Below are 18,547 nucleotides of genomic sequence, written 5' to 3'. Positions count from 1 at the left end.
GTTGGCAGTGACAGGTTAGCAGTTGGCCTTGATGATCTCAAGGGTCTTTTCCAGCTTTTATGATTCTATGTGGCAGACGCAACATAGAAACTGGGAGACACTTATGGTCTTCTGGACTGGCAGTTAGAGATGAGGAAAGATACCCTAGGCATCTCAAATGCACTTGTTAGAAGTCTAGGTATTGCCAACTTCACAAAAGTTGCAGTTTTTCTTACGGAATCATAGTGAGATCGCAGTACAGAGGCAAGCAGCTCACGGCTATGTAAACCTAAGACTTTGTATCAGTGTGCTGCCAGTTTAGGGATCATTTCCTAATGAATGCAGATCCACTACTATGTGGAATATAAAGGCTTATAAATATTCACAGACTGTCTCTGAGCTTGTTATGAACACCCCAAGGTAAAATATGTCAGTGCTGAGGTAAAATGAAAGGCTGCAATATAGATAGAAACAAGAATTCAGAACAAACAGGATCAGTAAAATCTAGTTATTAGAGTAAATTTTCTCTCCCACCTGCACAATGTCTCTTTCTGCAAACTTTCCTCTTGAAGAAATCCTCACTACATCACCATCCAGTTCTTCCATTGCTTAAAAAAAAACCAAAAAAGAAACACAATGAATCATCTATGAGTTCAGCTACACAACAAAAATAATCTTACAGAGAAAAACTTTAGTCAATTTACACTTTAGGGCAACAAAACCAACAACTGCTACTTTGGTAACTCTCAGAGATAATTTGTTCTATAAAACACACAATGTTTTGTAGTTATTTTGCACTCTTTCGTGCTGACAATACACACTTTTTGCTTTTATTGTCATCTTCAGAAAAAAACAGACCATGAGGCCCTTATCCTTCTAGCTCTCAAACTAGCAAGTTTATCTGTTTTGGTAAGGCTATATTTATACTTTCATAGATGGAGAAGAATTAATCTTCAGCAATTATTCTTAAAGAAGATATCATAGGATACAGCACAAAGAGGCAATAACTCACATTCATACTGGAAAAGTAATGACTGTTAATGCATAGAAACGAGGAGTTATTTAAAAAATTTATTAAATTGATTGGGTAACTCTTCTTGTATCTTTCTGAGCAGGATCCAGGAAAACTCTAAAATTGTCCAGACACCCAGAAGCCATTATAGGTAGAAAAGCATACCTGCTCCCTGGTCAGTGTTGAAATGGATGGATTTGGGATCACAAATTATTGCTCAGCCATTGGATCTATAATCCTACAATCCTTCTTTCAGCATACGCTATGAAAATCAAAGCCGTGAATCACTGAGCTTCTCAGGGGTTTACAAACTGGCTGAGCTCAGTGAAAGCAGCATTTCAAAACCTAGTTCTTCCAATGGAAGAACTAGAAAGCTTAAATTACACAATCATGAGCCAAGTTCAAGCCAAACAAAAGAGAATGTTTGTTCAAAGAAAAAAATTGTAGGTCTGTAGAGTACGTTGCCACATGATGCCATTGATGCATAAGATGTACATGTGTTCAAAACTGGAGACTGAACAAGTATTTGAAGGAGAGATCTACCAAAAATTTCGAAAATAGACATAAAGCACATCCTGCTCAGGGAAGTATCATATTTGCTTAGTCTGTTCTTAACGTTCTCTAGATAACCACCCATGGCCACATCAGATAGAGAATACTGAGCGAAACAGACCCCTGATCTGGCCTGTTATTTTCATCCTCACATCCTTAAGCTCTGCCAAATGTATGTGCCATCTATCTGAGCTCTGGACTTTTAAAAGAGCCCCTCTGGTAGCCCCAGGGGATGGAAGATCTAGGGGGCCGTGATATCTGGAGAGGACTAGCTTAGTCTCTCTACAGCAGAACTGAGGCTCGACTGGCATTTGAATTGTAAGACAGCATGCCTGGAACATACACCCTCCCACACAGATATTTATTCAGTGTCCACAGGAGACATGGAGAAATATGTTTCTTCCAGAATGAATTTCTGCAGATGGAAAAGTAATTTCTATGTCCTCTTGGGCACTGAGGGACTACAGATTTGGCACATATCTAACAGGTGAATTTCACTGAGGCAGTGTACTCAAGGAGCGTGGGTCCAAAGATGGAAACTGTATCCTGCAGTACAAACAGAATCCTGCCTTAAGAAAAGCAATAGGGATGACACCCTGAGAACTCTGCAAAGACAACATCCAGAAGTAAAAAGAAGACAGAATCCACATGCCCTGACGGTGTTAAGGGGAGCCTGGGCAAACACAAGGGCTGGACAAACAGGGAGAAAGGGAAAAGGCAAAGGAGGGACAAGAGAAAAGTAAGAAAGATATGACTAAAGTTGGAATTCTCAGGAGTAAAAGTGAAGTCTGAAAATTTCCCTCATGCATTTATGAAGATAAACTGTCTTTTCTCATTGCTTGTAGCACACAATCATTTTAAGTGTAAGCATCTAGCTGGACAATCTCTTCAAGGAATAAGATACTTAAAATTATCACTAATATACCACTTGCCAAAAAGCATAAGAAAGTCAACCCCCAATAATTTTTCTGTGTTATTTTTTCCTCTTGTTATCATACTCCTAGACTATTTGTACAAGAATTAACATGTACAGTCATTAGTGACTATTTACATGATACATCTGTGGCAGTACTATGTATATTTTATGTACAAAAGAAGGCATACTGGCTAACTAGAAGTACTAGAATTAAAAAGAAAGTATGTAGGTCTTTGAGGAATAGATATACAGGGAATGCCCTCACTTCACAGTGCAATGATATGCACGATGGCACTTAATAATTTAGTCCAAATAACAGAAGCAGGTTAGTTATTACAATAGAGAATGGTATTCCAGAACATCACATGAAAAGAATATGTAAATAATCCCGGTAATTTCTCTCCTGCTGTCATATTCTCTCAATGCTGCTATACAGTTAGGCTCACTCCTGTTACCCAGTGAAATCCAGTTTAATCCAATGTATCTATTTTTCTCAGTATTTTATTACTGCAGTAAGAACAGATGATCAATACTTCCAGTTAACTGACATGTCACAAAGCAACTAAGTATCTGTGTTGAAGAAATTCAACGTTACTTGAGTGTACTTACTTTACTGTGGGGTTTTTTTCCCCCCCTCATCTTCTGGAGCTCTGTAAATGCTGAATCCCCATATGGTTCTGTGACTTGAACACAGAGCCTGAGGGGCTACGCAGCTCCACTTGGTAGCTTATAATCATACTGAGTTATCAATCAGTCCAGCTGGAAATGCCAACAGTGCTTACTGCTTGTTCCATATTATGCTCTTTTAAAGAACGATATTTGTTTGAAAAGCCACATATTACTAAAATGTAAACAAATATAAAAAATTCTAGGAAACCCACTAGAACACTTACCATCAAACTCTGCTGGTCCTACCCCCACTATAATTATTGACATTGGAAGCTTTGAAGCCTTCAAAAGAAGAAGAAAAAGAGGTTTGACGTATTACAGAACCTCTGCCAATAATATATGAGATCTAAGGACAATCTGAACAAAAAACATGCAAAGATATGTTTTAAAGAAAATTTTTTTCCACCTCAAAAGTTGAGTGGTGTAAACTGTCCGCTTAAGTGGTACAAAAAACATTGGATGAAGATAGAAAGGCAGATGATTCTTTTAATTTATTTTTTCCTTATGAAGTCTTTGAATCATATAGGATCATAATTCAACACAACAAACTATGGTAGGACATAATACTAATATAACAATTAATATGACTAATTTATCTTAGAAACTTTTGTATACTGAAAATAATTGCAAATACGTACCTAATGACAGTTTGAGATTTATTTAAATGTACTTTGCTGTTTCTTGATATTACATAGCTGCTTAGAACTATGTGACACTATTTTTTTACATAGATCTTATGCCAATTTTTCTCAAGAAAATAAATCACCTATTTGAGCAATATGTATCTTGTATTTCTTCCATGAATCAAATTTTGTTCAAGTCAGTCATCCATGCCACACAGTAAACAAGATATTGAACTGGCTGTGGCAAGATTTTTAATTTTACTTAATCTTTTTCAGTCAATGAAACAAGGCAAAGATGATGTATGGCTTACCCTGAATAAACTCCCTGTAAAACCTTTAAAATTATGAAGATAGTATCATAAATATTGGATTCTCCTGCGCCGATGGCAGCACCAGATATCTGCTAGTTTACAGAAATAATCTGAAACTGCCTCTGCGGAGGTGGGTAACAACTAAAAAACAAACATCTACCAAATGTCAGGGCTGACAGCTGTTCTCTGTATTGAGATATTCTGATGAACTGCAAAATGTCTACAGTCATTTTAAACAGGAGTATACACTGGCCAAAAATCATAGATGTACACTCTCTGCTAAATTAAACTCTGCTTCACTGAAGTCTTAAGTCAACTGGTTTTAGAACACACTGTTAGATTTTTTCTTTTGGAATATTAGAGATCTGTGATTCTGTGATTAAGGTTCGCAAATACAGTGTAACTGTAACTGAATTACAGTGCACAGCATAAGTCAATAACAGTGAGAACAGAATATTTTTTCAAGATATGAATGCATTTCATAGAACAGAACAACATCTGTTTTCAGGTGTTTTCTAGAATCATATTGCTTGATTGTAAAGAAAACATCCTTTAAAGAGAGTCCTACCCACACAGACACAGTACCATGTGACACAATGTATATGAAACAGTAAGTGGCAAGGACAGCATAAAGACAAAGAGTTAAACTTTTGCATATAAACTTAGGTGTTGGTATTTCCTGAACGACAGCATAACCTTTAAACAGTTTGGTAAAACAGAACGTGTCTGACATATATGCTGTAATGAGAAAGATGCCTAAAAGCACAATTAGTGTTAAAAATGAAATATACTCTTCCTGAGTTTGATACATACCAAGTTGCATTGAACATCACTGCCCTTTTAATTATTTTGGGTATTACTAAGACTGAAAAAACTGCTATTGAATACCATTTAACCAGTTCTGTCATGGTATACTGTGCTCACACTGCAAGAAGTATGCAAAAAAATGAAGGCATCTTCATAAAAAGAAAAGACAGCAAGTATTTCCAAACTTCCACTCATTCCAACCTAACAATACATCTGCTGTATTTCCAGACAGTTGCAGACTAATGGCTATTACTCCTGGAAATGAACTATTACTGGAAACAAGGCTTTTCTGTATGTCTTAGTGGTAAATTACTTATCTTACAAGATATCAGCCAACTGGACTCTGTGGTCTCTTACTTAAGGACTTCAAATTGAGGGGTGAGTTAAATCAAGAGCTGCTCTTTTTTCTCACCTAAAAGAAACTCATCTAAAAAAAACTATGTACCGAACCTCTAGGCTAGACTAGAGGCTGAACTTCAAAGCAAAAGGCTTGTTTATCTCCTTTAAAAGTGAGAATCAGTTTATTCTATTTTAATATTGGAAGCTAGGAGAGGAGAGGAAGTAAACTGGTACCTTCCAATACAGTTACAGCTTTGGATGTAAAAATTTACCAGGTGGGCTGTCATAGTCCTTATTAACACACAGACTCTGTCTACATGCTGCTGGCTAGAACCTGAGTGCATCTTGCTGTCTAGTGAAAGACAGAACAGTTCAGTGATGTTTTCATGTGCACCCTACCAGCTGGAACAGTATTCAGTCTCTACAGGAGGCAGTGAAAATAGGCCTTCAAAAATATGCCACATAATTCTACAGTACTCATTCTGACATGATGCTTAATATTTTAATGTAGGCTTTTCACCCACCACTTCACTATTAACTAGTTCTACTGTGGTATATTCGAAACTATCGGTCTAGATCTTTTCAAACCCTGCCTGGAAGTTGTTTCTGTGTGTACTTTCATCTGACATTTCCCAGGGGCAAAAGCAAAATGGAATCTGCTAATAATACACATACTACTTATAGGTATAGCAGTTTTGAAGAAAAAAACATTGAAAATAATGCAGAAACAGAAACAATTAAGATTTTTCAAAATTACAGGGGACTATTTAGAAGGAAATCCGGTGACTGGTATGCTTGCCATTTTGGATCATAAAGTTTGGGGCAGTTTTTAAAAAGCAGGGGGATCAGAACTGTCTACATTAACTAGAAAGATAAAGAACAGTTCACTATGAAAAACTGCATGGTGGGATATGCATGAGGAAGGAGGCGGCAAGAAACAGATGAGGAAAATCACCTGAACACACAGTGTTAGAGAGAAGAATATAACTTCCCACAGAACACTACCTAATTAATCTGAGATTCAACTTTTGCTAACTTTTTGTCTTTATGCATAATAAACTTTTGCTGTTTGGAAAAATTTATTCCACAGAATAAATTTAGTGCCTGAAATATTAAGTTATTTAGTTTATTGCCTAGAATATTAATTCCTAGAAACATAATTCTTTTAAATTTAAACGGTTTCAGCAAGACTTACATTCACTATAGATTCTTTTGTCTGAGCCATATCAGAAATAACTCCATCTGTAATAATGAGAAGAACAAAATACTGGGAGCCATCTTTTACTGAAGCAGCATATCTAAGGGAAGAAAAAACAATATTATAATAGTAAAAAAACCCTTTATACAAAGGAACTAATATGAAAAGAAGCTGTATTTTTAAAATTTGACTACTAAGAACTAATAAAAAGCAAGAAACATGATGCAGTAGATTTCAAAAGTAAAGACATTCATAATTAAGATGGACATTCTACTTTTAAATGAGAACATTAGAAAAACATAACTAATACAATATTGATATTGATCATCTGCATGTGTTGAATCAGTGAGAAATGGGAGCTGTATAACTACCAAGCATGGACAGAATTTCTTTTATAGAATTATGAGTTGTTAAAAGTTTTTTAATAGTTATTACCTCTGGGGAACATAGTTTGGTATGAAGGGCATACATTAATATTGAATGGTTGGTTTTATAGCATAAATAAAATTTATTAGGAATCAGCACATTGCATAAATATGTCTTTTTTTTTCTTTGTCTTACAAAACCAGGTTACTTACTGTTGATCATACTTGCAGATTTATAGTCTATAGTGCACATTTGTAAAACAGCTGAACATGCATCCTGCAACCCTAGCTTAGACATTGACCTCTTTGCACCACCCACAGATGTCCTTTCAAGACTCCAGCTTCTCTTTGTGCTGTACATGAATACAATACAGAACACATCCAGTGCCATTCCAGCCCCACCTCATCCAAAGGGCCCAGGAAGCAACTGCTCTTTGAAATGAGCAGCTTTTGAAGATTTGGAAAGTCCTGAGAGACAGTGAGTCCACAGCAGCCCCACTGAACCCTATGGCCTGCATACCAGAAACTGAGACTTCAATTCATTTATCTTCAATTCCCAAGGGTCAAAGTGTCCTAAATAGTTAGTGAAGAACTTGTTTTGTGTGGAGCAGCCAGTATAGTTCCTACTTTTATGAAGGCTTTTGGTGCTGTGAAGGAGTCAAACAGTAAAACCTTGTAGTAAAAGTAGCAATGAGTAATATGGAGAGCAGTAATAAATGAATCAGTCTCTATATGAATACTGTAGAATATATGCCCAAGTACAGAATATGACTGTCAAAGAACTCACAACCTTATTGGTCACTGAACATGAAAGACCTTGGTCACTGAACAGGATATGTTCTAATGACGCTCACGATGACTGCATCTGCTTAGAAATTTCTAACTATGATGTTACACAGTGCATTTGCAAGTAAGTACTGCCAATAAATACGATGCTGTAACCACGACATTTACAAGACTTTGGAGGAATGTGTGTGAAATGACATCTACAACTCACAGAAAGCCATCACATTCCTCCCTCTCCCTCCCCAGGATACGGATGGGCAGACCACACAGAGGGACTATAGTTAAACATCTAGATTAGCAAGACCTACTGTGGAAATACATTTTTACTACTTCTTTTATCTCATTTTTCCACAATGCTTATGATCTTGTCAATGAAAACTGGAATGACAAGGCATGATGAGAGAGTGAAATAAAAATTCATTATCCTTTCTGAGCACTTAATACTGTCTACATACCTACACTGAAGAAATGGAACAGAAAATTGATTATTTCAAATTTTCCACAGAATAAAACATTCTGAAGTCTTTTTCAAGAAAGGTCTCATATGAGGAGGGGAGATGACAGAAGACACTAGGCTGGATCTGGTGCAGTTTAGATAACTCCCTGGCTGGGGGAAGGATAATAAACTTCTTATCAGCTTAAACAGCTTCTGAAAAGTTCTGAGATCACAACAGGATTGTAATATCTGATATTGTTTCCAGAGATTTCATCAAAGGCATATTTTTAAGTAGGAGGGATGTGTGAAGAAGAAATTTCTTTGAGACTGAAGGTAAGTTCAAAGAGTAACTGCACACTAGATCATAATTTCTAGTACCATGTCTATGAGAGTCAATAGAATAGCCAAGAAACTGAACCTTGAAGGAAAATTATGTTACTGAGAACTGGACTGTACATGGATTGTATTAAGGATGATCATTCAGTAGAAACCCTCACGAAGATACTTAGCTTTTCTACTAAAATATAGTGTGATTTGCTACCAGAAGTAGCTACCAAAGTTTGCAACAACTTGATATTTAGACAAAAGTTCAGTGGAGGAACTGCAAATGCCGGTGACAGGCTTCTGTAATTCTGCAAAAGTTGACAAATATTCCTGAGAAACAAGTGTTAAGAAAAGGAACTCAGTTTATGCCAATGCTTTGATTGTACTAGATCAAGAATTTCAATTTTTGCAATGAACAGGAGGCTTGAGTTTAATTGCCAAATTCTGAACCACCCAGCTCAGCTGATATGACCAGTTCTAAAGAAGAATAAAAAGCCAGAAAAGTCAATGGGCTGGATTTCCAGTTAGCATGGCTAATGCAGACACTGAATGCCATATATATGGAAATCAGCTGTCATAAGGATTGGCATATTTCCTCACAGTCTGAAAACTGCTGCTGGAGAGATCCTGTCAAAGTAAAGATTAAAAGGAGACAGCTAGTTGCTAGAGACAAGCAATGGAATACAGATGTACATAATTTGAATGGTATGATTTGAGGACAGAACTAATCCGAATGATAAATAACTGAAATCAGCTATCTAGTCATTCTGGGGCACGCAGACAATTCTTTGCACCATAGAATTTGCAAATTGTTTTTCATTGGGTTGTAGAGCTAACAACAGCAAGAACAGATTATAAATAAATATTTCTTACTATAACAATTAACTATTTTGCAAGCTCATAAATAAAACATTAACAGCACAATGATTTACACATCCCTACTGCTTTATTTTATAAACATTAGTTCTTCCTCTGTATCTATAAATAAAATAAAAACTTTCAGGTAGTTACTCAGCTAAATTATCTGAGCCATATTGCTTTTCCTATACCAACACATATTCACAGAGTCATATTCAGAGAATCACAGAATCTTAGGTTGGAAGGGACCTCAGGGATCACCTAGTCCAACCTTTCTGGGAAGAGCAGAGTCTAGACAAGATGGCCCAGCACCCTGTCCAGATGACTCTTAAAGGTGTCCAATGTGGCCGAGTCAACCACTTCCCTGGGGAGATTATTCCAATGGTGACTGTCCTCACTGGGAAAAATTTCCCTCTGATGTCCAATTGGAATCTCCCCAAGAGCAACTTGTGTCCATTCCCCCTTGTCCTCTCCATGGGACTCTGTGTAAAAAGGGAGTCTCCATCTTCTTTGTAGCTACCCCTTAAGTACTGGTACACGGTGATGAGATCCCCTCTGAGCCTCCTTTTCTCAAGGCTGAACAAACCCAGTTCTCCCAGCCTATCCTCATATGGCAGCTTCCCTGTCCTTTCATCATCTTGGTGGCCCTTCTCTGGACCCCTTCCAGCCTGTCCACATCCTTTTTGTATAGTGGGGATCAGAACTGTACACAGTACTCCAGGTGTGGCCTGACAAGCGCTGAGTAGAGTGGGATGATGAATTCTTTCTCTCTGCTGGCGATGCCCTTTTTGATGCAACCCAGCATCCTGTTGGCCTTTTGGCCGCAGCAGCACACTGTTTGCTCATGTTGAGCTTTGTGTCCACCAGGACCCCCAGGTCCCTTTCCACAGAGCTGCTCTCTAGCCAGGTGGATCCCAGTCTGTACTGCACTCCTGGATTACCTTTTCCCAGGTGCATGACCTTACACTTCTTGTTGAACTTCATAAGGTTCTTGCTGGCCCACTCTTCCAGCCGATCCAGATCTTCCTGCAGAGCAGCTCTCCCTTCTGGAGTGTCTACTTCCCCACTCAACTTGGTGTCATCAGCAAACTTCATCAGGCTGCACTTGATGCTGTTATCCAGGTCACTTATAAAGATATTGAATAACATTGGGCCCAATATCAACCCCTGGGGGACTCCACTAGTGACAGGTTGCCAGTTTGAGAAAGAGCTATTTACCACCACCCTTTGGGTGCGGCCTGTCAGCCAGTTCCCCACCCACTGCACAGACCACTTGTCTAGGTCATAACGCATCAATTTCTCCAGGAGGAGACTGTGGGGGACCATATCAAAGGCCTTGGAGAAGTCCAGGTAAACAATGTCCACTGCCCGCCCCATGTCAACCAGGCAAGTCACTTTGTCATAGAAGGCCACCAGGTTTGTCAAGCACGATCTGCCCTTGCTGAAGCCATGTTGGCTTTTCCCAATCACGTGCTTCATTTGACTTGTGATGGCCCCCAGGAGGGTTCATTCCATAACTTTCCCAGGGATTGAAGTAAGGCTGACGGGCCTATAGTTACCCGGATCCTCCCTCGAGCCCTTCTTGTAGATATTGTAAGTCAAGATCTTGTCTGCCAAAATAAGGCAATGTTACCCTTCTTAAGAAACTTCTACAAACACAAGAAGGGTTTTACTTTGAGAAGTGTAGGTGTTGCATAAGCAATGGTGGCTGCTGTACTATTGCCTTAGTGGTACCACTACCAGCTGGGAGTTGTTGCCACAGAGAGCCCTGGAAAATTTTGTTGATGTTTTGGACATTTTGAGATTAGAGGAATTACATATGCTTTAAAAATTTGCATTTCACAATTTTTTCATAGATTTCTATTTTTTCTGTGAACCAAAAATTCTGTGCTCCAAAGGAGAAAAAAGGAACATGGCAGAGTGATGTCACAAAAATTTTCATTCATTATGATTTCTCCAAAGATTTTGACATGGGTGGATCAGCTGGATCACTTGTATTTATTTTGAATCAGCAATGAAATTCTGCATACTAGCACATGGTCTTCAAACATACTCAAAGGTACAAGTTAATCATGTTAGACTGAATAAACAAAACAACTGTAAATACAGTTTTCAATGTTTAGCATCATGTAACTGTTAGCCTTTTATATGTGATAGTTTTTCTGACAATAAGAAGTTTCTGCAAAGTACCTGTTGTAATGCTTACCTGGCTACATGATTAATTACAGGGGCAAAGTTTGTTGGTCCATAAAGCTGTACAGATTTTAGACTCCTGTAATATGCCTCCATTACACCATCAATTCCATGGCAGTATGGGTTTTGAGGGTTTCCATTCTAATGAAAGTAAGAGATGGTCAATCACTACAAGTAATTATGAAGAAAAAATGATGTAGGCTAGTGAACACTACCCTGTGTACATTTTTAAATGGCAAAGACCTAAGCATTCTAGGATCTACTCAGAGAGTTGTGAGTGTTAACTGCCTTGGGAAGGAGGTTTTAACAGCCTCATGTTATATGCAGTCTGAATCACTGGAACTGGTTCCTAGATATAAATACCACCTTAAGTGGAATTAAACAGTCTTTCGTATGTGCATCAGTAACAGGCATTTCCCTGTGTGGATTTAAGGTATGAATTACAGGGCAGATGTAAAACTGGAATCAAGTTTAGGAGCACAGCTCTGGCTCAATGATTTCTTATTTTAAAAACGTGAAAAAAAGAAATGGTAGCTAGATCCTGATGTTCAAATACTATGTGAGTATAAGGTAAACTATAAACTCTTCATTGCTTTGGTACAATGTTTCTCCATTGGTAAACAGGCATAAACAGAGGAAGGGAGGATCTTATTCTTTGGGAACCCACTGAAACAACTGGGACGGTAAATTCTTTGGGTAGGCATTTTATGACCTCTCTCCATAATGACTCTATAATGACTATACCTATTTACAGATGACAATACAACATATAAGCTAAATCCCAGATTAATGACCCATGTCAGGCCAGACAAATGATCCATGTAAGGCTTCAAAATCTTCAAAAATCACCTTAGTCTCCTTCATGTGCCAACACCTCATTGGCTTAATGTGCCAGTATCTCATTCTGAGGTAGAATATACCTCCCTGAGAATCACAAGAAGCAAGGGGGATTTTTCAAGGAATTGATCTAGAACGTTAAAAGAGGGTGCTGAAAACACTGCTTAGCATTAAATGGGAGACACGTATATATGTTTATATATGCAGGAAGGAAAAAAATACTTTTTTCCTCTGTAAAAGCACCACAATGCCCCATGAATTAACTGAATTAATTTTAGAAATAACTTTTAAAACTGAAAGTAGCCAGGGATAAGTCTGCAGTTTTAATACCCTTAAGATTGTATGTATCAATATATTTGAACTTGCTATACAGAAGTCCAAAGAAAGTCTGTGATTCAAATGAACATCTGCAATTGCACCTGTTTTAAATTACTATCCATGTGGAAAGCCCTTCCTTGAGATAAGACACGTGGCATTGTTTTCTAGCACAGGCTGACAGAAGAAATGCACATCTAGAGTCACCAGTCTTCTGCCATGTCTTTGCTGCTATCTAATTAAAACTCGCCTGATATATGTACATTTGCTGTTATTCTGACAACTTTATCGCACTCAGAGAAGAACAAAACACTCAAAATAAGCAAGTATGTAAACACGAACACTAATCGCAAGCATCAGTTATAACACATCAACCTTTCTGGCAAATCCTGTTAGATTTTAGGTTTGTAATTTAATTGGCACATGGACCAGTCTCAGATTTGTTCTTGTCACCTCAGCTTATAGGCCACTTAGTTATCTCTATGTCTCTAAACTAGCAGCCTGTAAAAGATAAAGAGGTCCCAGAAAATGAGAGAGAACAATAACAATAATAATGAAATATTATCTTGGCTCATGATTCACTTGCTTCTTAGAATAGATTAGCTTCAATCTGAAGTCTTTCAAGCATCTGTTTCTCATGCTGCGACAGCTGAGGTTAAAGATGATTACTTTTCTTTATAACTATTTTTGGCCTACAGGGACTTCTTGACTCTGGATTTCTCTCAGTAACTTCACTATGATGAAAAAATTTGAAACAGTCTTTTAGACAGAAGAATTAGCACATTCTCTGTTCTTTATATATCTATCTAATATATTAGATATACCTATCTAATAATTTCTTAAGACTGCAACTTTAACTCCCAAAGTTTTGTTGTAGTAAAGAAATTCAAACAATATATAAATATTTATTTACTTACTAGTGCAAATTCATGTGATACTCTTCCATCTGGAGGCAGTCTAGCTCCAAAACCTAGAGCTGGGAACATTTTATCACTATCATAGTCCTGAATTATTTCACCTACTGCTTTCAGTGCCATGCCATAAGCATTCAGCTGATAGGGATTCATGTAGTGCAGTGAAGTAGGCTGTGAAGGGTTACCTGTTGAAGCAAGGATCAGATTTACCTTAAAACTGAATCACTTCAAAATTTTCTCTCCTAAATATGATAGAAAACTAAGAAAGCAGAAATTAAAAAGAAAAGATCATGAAAAGAAAAGGAACTTCCGATACACATTAACTGTGGTTGTATTAGGTAAAAATGTAATGTTCTGAACAAGTTTTTAATAGGTTAACAGTAGTAGCTGTAAACTTTTTCAGCACAGAAAGTGCAGCAAGAAACTGTGATTAGACTTGTAAATTTGTGTCATTTTATAATATGATATATACTTTTAAGATGAAAAGTACAAAAGTATTATGACACACTGAAAGCAGCTTTGGAGAAGGGTAAAACCTTGTCTCTGCTTTGCCCCCCTTCAGCCTCACTCCACCTGAAACTCCTTTCTCTTGCCCCTGTCAATGCAATCTTTGAAGTTAGCCAGTTTTCTCCCAGCAATAATAAAGAAACAAACAAAAAAATCAGAAAGTACACAAATATTTGCAAACGGCTCCTACTTATTCAATTTTATATATAGCTTTTCCAGTTTTTATCTGTTCTGTTTGCCCTGCTTTTCTGGACAGGAATTGGCCTCCAGTCTGTTGTTCAATAAAAAGGAATCCTGATTCCAGTTGGGGCCAGGCACACAGATAACAATAACACAATGAAGTTAAGCAGAATACCAGTATAGATACATACACACACATATGTACAGTTAAAACTGAACATGGCACAGACACACACAATATGTTTCTTTTTATTCTTACCATTTGAGGCTGTGAAATCAATAGCTACTGTGAAATTGATTTGGGTTCTGTAGAAAAAGCAAATACAAATCTTATTAATATTTTTACTATTATGTGGAAAAATAAACAAGAGATGATAATGTTGTTTGTGGACAACCTGCAGGACACACTTTCTAATACAGGAAATAAACACTGAAAATACTCTTTTATAAGGTTCCAGCCAAGAACTACACAACACTATTTTATTAAAGCACTGAAAACAGTTACTTTACTCCTTCCTTCCTTTTTTTTCATTGTTTATGACAAATCCTAGTTCATTAATAAGGTTATCAATATCCATAATCATTATTAATTCATTTTCAACAGCAATACTGGTTTTTCCTTGGACATATTCTAGCCCAAGTACTCATGGAAGACTTTGACAAGGGAAGTAGGCTTTTACTAATCTGCTCCTTTGTTTAATGCTAAAACCATGTTTTCAGTCAGAACATGGTTGAAACAATGCTATGCTAAAATCTTTGGACAGGACATCAGTTTTTGGGAGTGGATTTCTTTCATGTGAACATAGCCAACACTTTAAGTGAAGCATATCAAGGTAATTCTTGGAAGACAAAAGTAAAACCTGGAAGCAGGAATATAAAGATCTGTATTTAGAGCAGTAGCTAAATAAAGCCATTATTGTGCATGGATCAGTTGTTAGCATAGACTTATTGTCAGAAAAATTAATCATTCATAGACTTTTACAGAGTGACAATCCAATTCTGTTCCATAATTTTTTTCAGGACCAAATACTGTTGTTCTGGATATAATCTTTGAGCTAGTAAGGCTCTATCAGGAAAAAGAGTTTGTATGAATTTGAAAATCGACTTTGTGCTCAGATTGAGTCTTTTACATCTTTCTTCAAATTTCTGCCTCTCAGTGTGTGCAACTATGAGCTTAATGACCAAATTAGCAAAGATTAAAGCTCTTTCAGAGTTACTGAACAGCTTTAATTCATGCACATTTAGATTAAACATCAACAATCTGACACCTGGCCTTGCAGTAGTGGGTTTACTGCTCAAATAACCTGGCATGCCCAGAGAAAATACTATTTATTTAATAAAAAGCTGGGTATGAATAAAAATTCACATGGAATCATTTTATCATACTGATCAAGGCTAAAACACTTTAAGCTAGGCTATGGGTGGACTCTGTCTCTAAAAAGTGGTAAAAGCCTACCAATGCCCACAGTATCAAGGGAAGTCCTTGGAACGTGGTCAGCCTGGAACATGGCTAAAAACGCTGTGGCCTTGGTATGGACTTCAACCAAAAAAAAAACCAGTGAAAGCTGCTGCAATCTCCGAAAGGTTCAGAGACCCATGCTTTATGAGAGGTTTTCTGCCAACATTTCTGCATTCTGCTTTATGCAGTTTCACCAAAAAATTTTTAATGGCATGGCAAGCCAGATTTTGTTTGATCTGTACCCAAATGTCAGGCCCTTGACTTCCTAATCACAGTGCCCTTCTGCGCTGCCAGTTAGCTGTAAGAATAAAGATCCTAAGAAGTGCATGCCAACCAGTTTTCTGCCACCACCACTGCAGTGTGAAGAAAAGTTGTCTTCCTCAGATAAGAACAGGTTAGGAAAAACAACAACAGAGTCTAATACAATATCATTTCTAGATTTATACCTAGAGTCCTTATTGACACTGCTAAGCAAAACCGCTTTGGGGCTATAATCTCCCCGTACGTAAATGTTAAGGGCTTTGGTGTGGTGCAATGTTTGAAGAATAAAACAACACTCCTCCAAGCATTACATGTCAGGTACATCAAGTACAGAAATCCTTCAGCGTGCTGAATGAAGAATGTGTCACTGCAAAAAAAAACCACCTTAAACAGCTTTTCCTCTGCATAAGAACAGCAAAACTAATTTGTAAATTCATCTCCTGGATCTGCTATTCTGATCCAATTGGTAAGAAGAAATAAAGTTTCATGGATTCTGAATTCAAGACAGAAACAAGAGGAAGTACAGTAAAAGAAGATTAAAAAGGAAAATGGCTAACAAAAGTAAAATAAAAAATATTACAATCACATCTAATGGCAAAAAGAACAAAGTAATTTTTCATGTGACTACAGGTAATACCTGACAGCATCAGTTTCTGAAGTATTCCTCAAAGCAGTGTATCTGTATTAAATATATACTGCTCCAGTTAACAAAAACCCATCTGATAAACTAGGAAAACTCCCCCTCCCATTTACAATCCACTGTAATCTGGACGATTTTTGTCCAAGCAGGAGAGTATGTATGTTACAGTATCTGCCAATTTGACAACTATAAAAATAATGATATAAAATAAGATCAAAACAGATGTCTACATCTCTAGAATTTGTTTCCATCTGTATGTACATTTCGAGGATACTGCTATAGAGAAATATGCCAAAACTTGAATCAACTAGTTGATTTCAACAATCTACAGATGACTGTACATAGATTAAATTTCAGTTTCCTAAATATAGGTTCCTAATATTATTTTAGAGCCCCTAGGATACTTACTACACCATGGAAATTTCTGGGAATCTGAAATGGTATTAAATGCCTATATAGTTCAGGAAATTGGATCTCAATGCAACTGTCACTTTGTATTATGGACTCATGACCACAGAGAACATCAGTCATATCTTACGGAGAGCCAGGAAAACTAGAACAAACTCTCTTAGGGGAAACCCACACTGTGATCGTCCTATGTTTTCAATGACCGTTTTATTTCATATATCATACAACACATGTATGGAGAAAAGGAAGCTGAGGAAAGACCTTATTGCTCTCTACAACTACCTGAAAGGAGGTTGTAGCGAGGTGCGTGTTGGTCTCTTCTTCCAAGTAACAAGAGACAGGGTGAGAGGAAATGGCCTCAAGTAGCGCCAGGGGAGGTTTAGATTGGATATTAGGAAAAATTTCTTCACCAAAATGGTTGTTAAGCAGTGGAACAGGCTGCCCAGGGAAGTGGCTGAGTCACCATCCCTGGAGGTCTTTAAAAGATGTGTAGATGCGGTGCTCAGAACATGGTTTAGCGGTGGACTTGGCAGCATTAGGTTTACGGTTGGACTCTATGATCTTAAACACCTTTTCCAACCTAAATGATTCTATGATTCTATATCAGAAACATCCATCTGAATAAGATCTCATGGAAAAGAGACATAGAAGCCTAAGTTACAAAAGGCACCAGCATCCTCTGAGGAAAGGAATAATAGATTGCAAAAAGGTACAAAATAAAGGTCAATCCTTGTAGTCAAAATTATGAAAATGTAATTAAACTTTTTTTGAATACAAAACCAGGTCTTTCAAACAAACAATTCAACTTCAAATTAGTACCACTGGAGAAAATACTTTCAAAAGCAGCTGTAAACTGTGAACATGTGTATTTTGTGTAAAAGATTATTAAGAAAAGGTATTAATTTCTCTACTGTTTCACCAGGACTGAAAAAATTAACCAGCCATAACTAAAAAATTAATCCAGGAAGGCTAATTTAAAAGCTGTGTGTCATGAAAACATCAGATACAACTACTCTGGAAGCCAAATGGGATGATTGGGAAATTAGTCTGGATGACAACTGAAGAAGTGTTTTCATGGTAACACATGTTATTTTAGGATCAAATTAAGTGTAATGAATATATCTGGAAGTCCACTGTCCTGTTTGTATCTCTACTACCTATTTTATCTCTTTTTAACAAACTAATTCTTAGGTTGTATCAAGTACACATTATTAGGTTACTGTTATTATAAACATGGTAACCTTCATCAACAATAATGTATTTTTTAATTGATTGATTATTGATTACTGTATTTTGTGTAAGGGACATTAGTTGAAAAACCATTAATTCAGAATAAGGAAGCTCAAAATTTTAAAAAGCGTATAAAATCGAAGTCTTTCAGACAAATTTGGATGCCTGATTAACTGATGCAAATTCCTAAACACATCAAGACAACAAAACTTACTGTTTCTGATAAGGAAATTCTCTGGCTAAGGCTGTCCCCCTGCTTTTCCAGCTGTATAGTTCTCCAAGCAGCTACATTAAAAGCTCAGGACACCTACTACATCAGTGATATTGTGAGTTCATAAGTCTGCACAAAAGCCACTAAAACACTGACACCTGGCTAGGCAGGCCGAGCTGCTGAGTGTCCTGTCCTGAGGGAGCACTCAGGTGGAACA

General features: G+C 37.2%; 1 protein-coding gene across 4 annotated transcripts in view; it reads right to left on the bottom strand.

The window, feature by feature from the left end:
* CPNE8 (copine 8) overlaps positions 1–18,547 on the bottom strand; it is a 115,140-nt gene that overhangs the window by 8,222 nt on the left and 88,371 nt on the right. For all 4 annotated transcript variants that reach the window (XM_064445397.1, XM_064445389.1, XM_064445382.1 and 1 more), the window contains 6 exons: positions 14,381–14,427; positions 13,438–13,619; positions 11,382–11,509; positions 6,404–6,506; positions 3,353–3,410; positions 514–587 (listed from right to left, as the gene is read on the bottom strand). In XM_064445397.1, the coding sequence (XP_064301467.1) occupies positions 514–587; positions 3,353–3,410; positions 6,404–6,506; positions 11,382–11,509; positions 13,438–13,619; positions 14,381–14,427 (592 nt within the window). The remainder of the gene's footprint in view (positions 1–513; positions 588–3,352; positions 3,411–6,403; positions 6,507–11,381; positions 11,510–13,437; positions 13,620–14,380; positions 14,428–18,547) is intronic.

This window comes from Phalacrocorax carbo, chromosome 1 (assembly GCF_963921805.1).
Source record: "Phalacrocorax carbo chromosome 1, bPhaCar2.1, whole genome shotgun sequence".
Lineage (NCBI taxonomy): Eukaryota > Metazoa > Chordata > Aves > Suliformes > Phalacrocoracidae > Phalacrocorax > Phalacrocorax carbo.
This window is presented reverse-complemented; position numbering and strand designations above follow the sequence as displayed.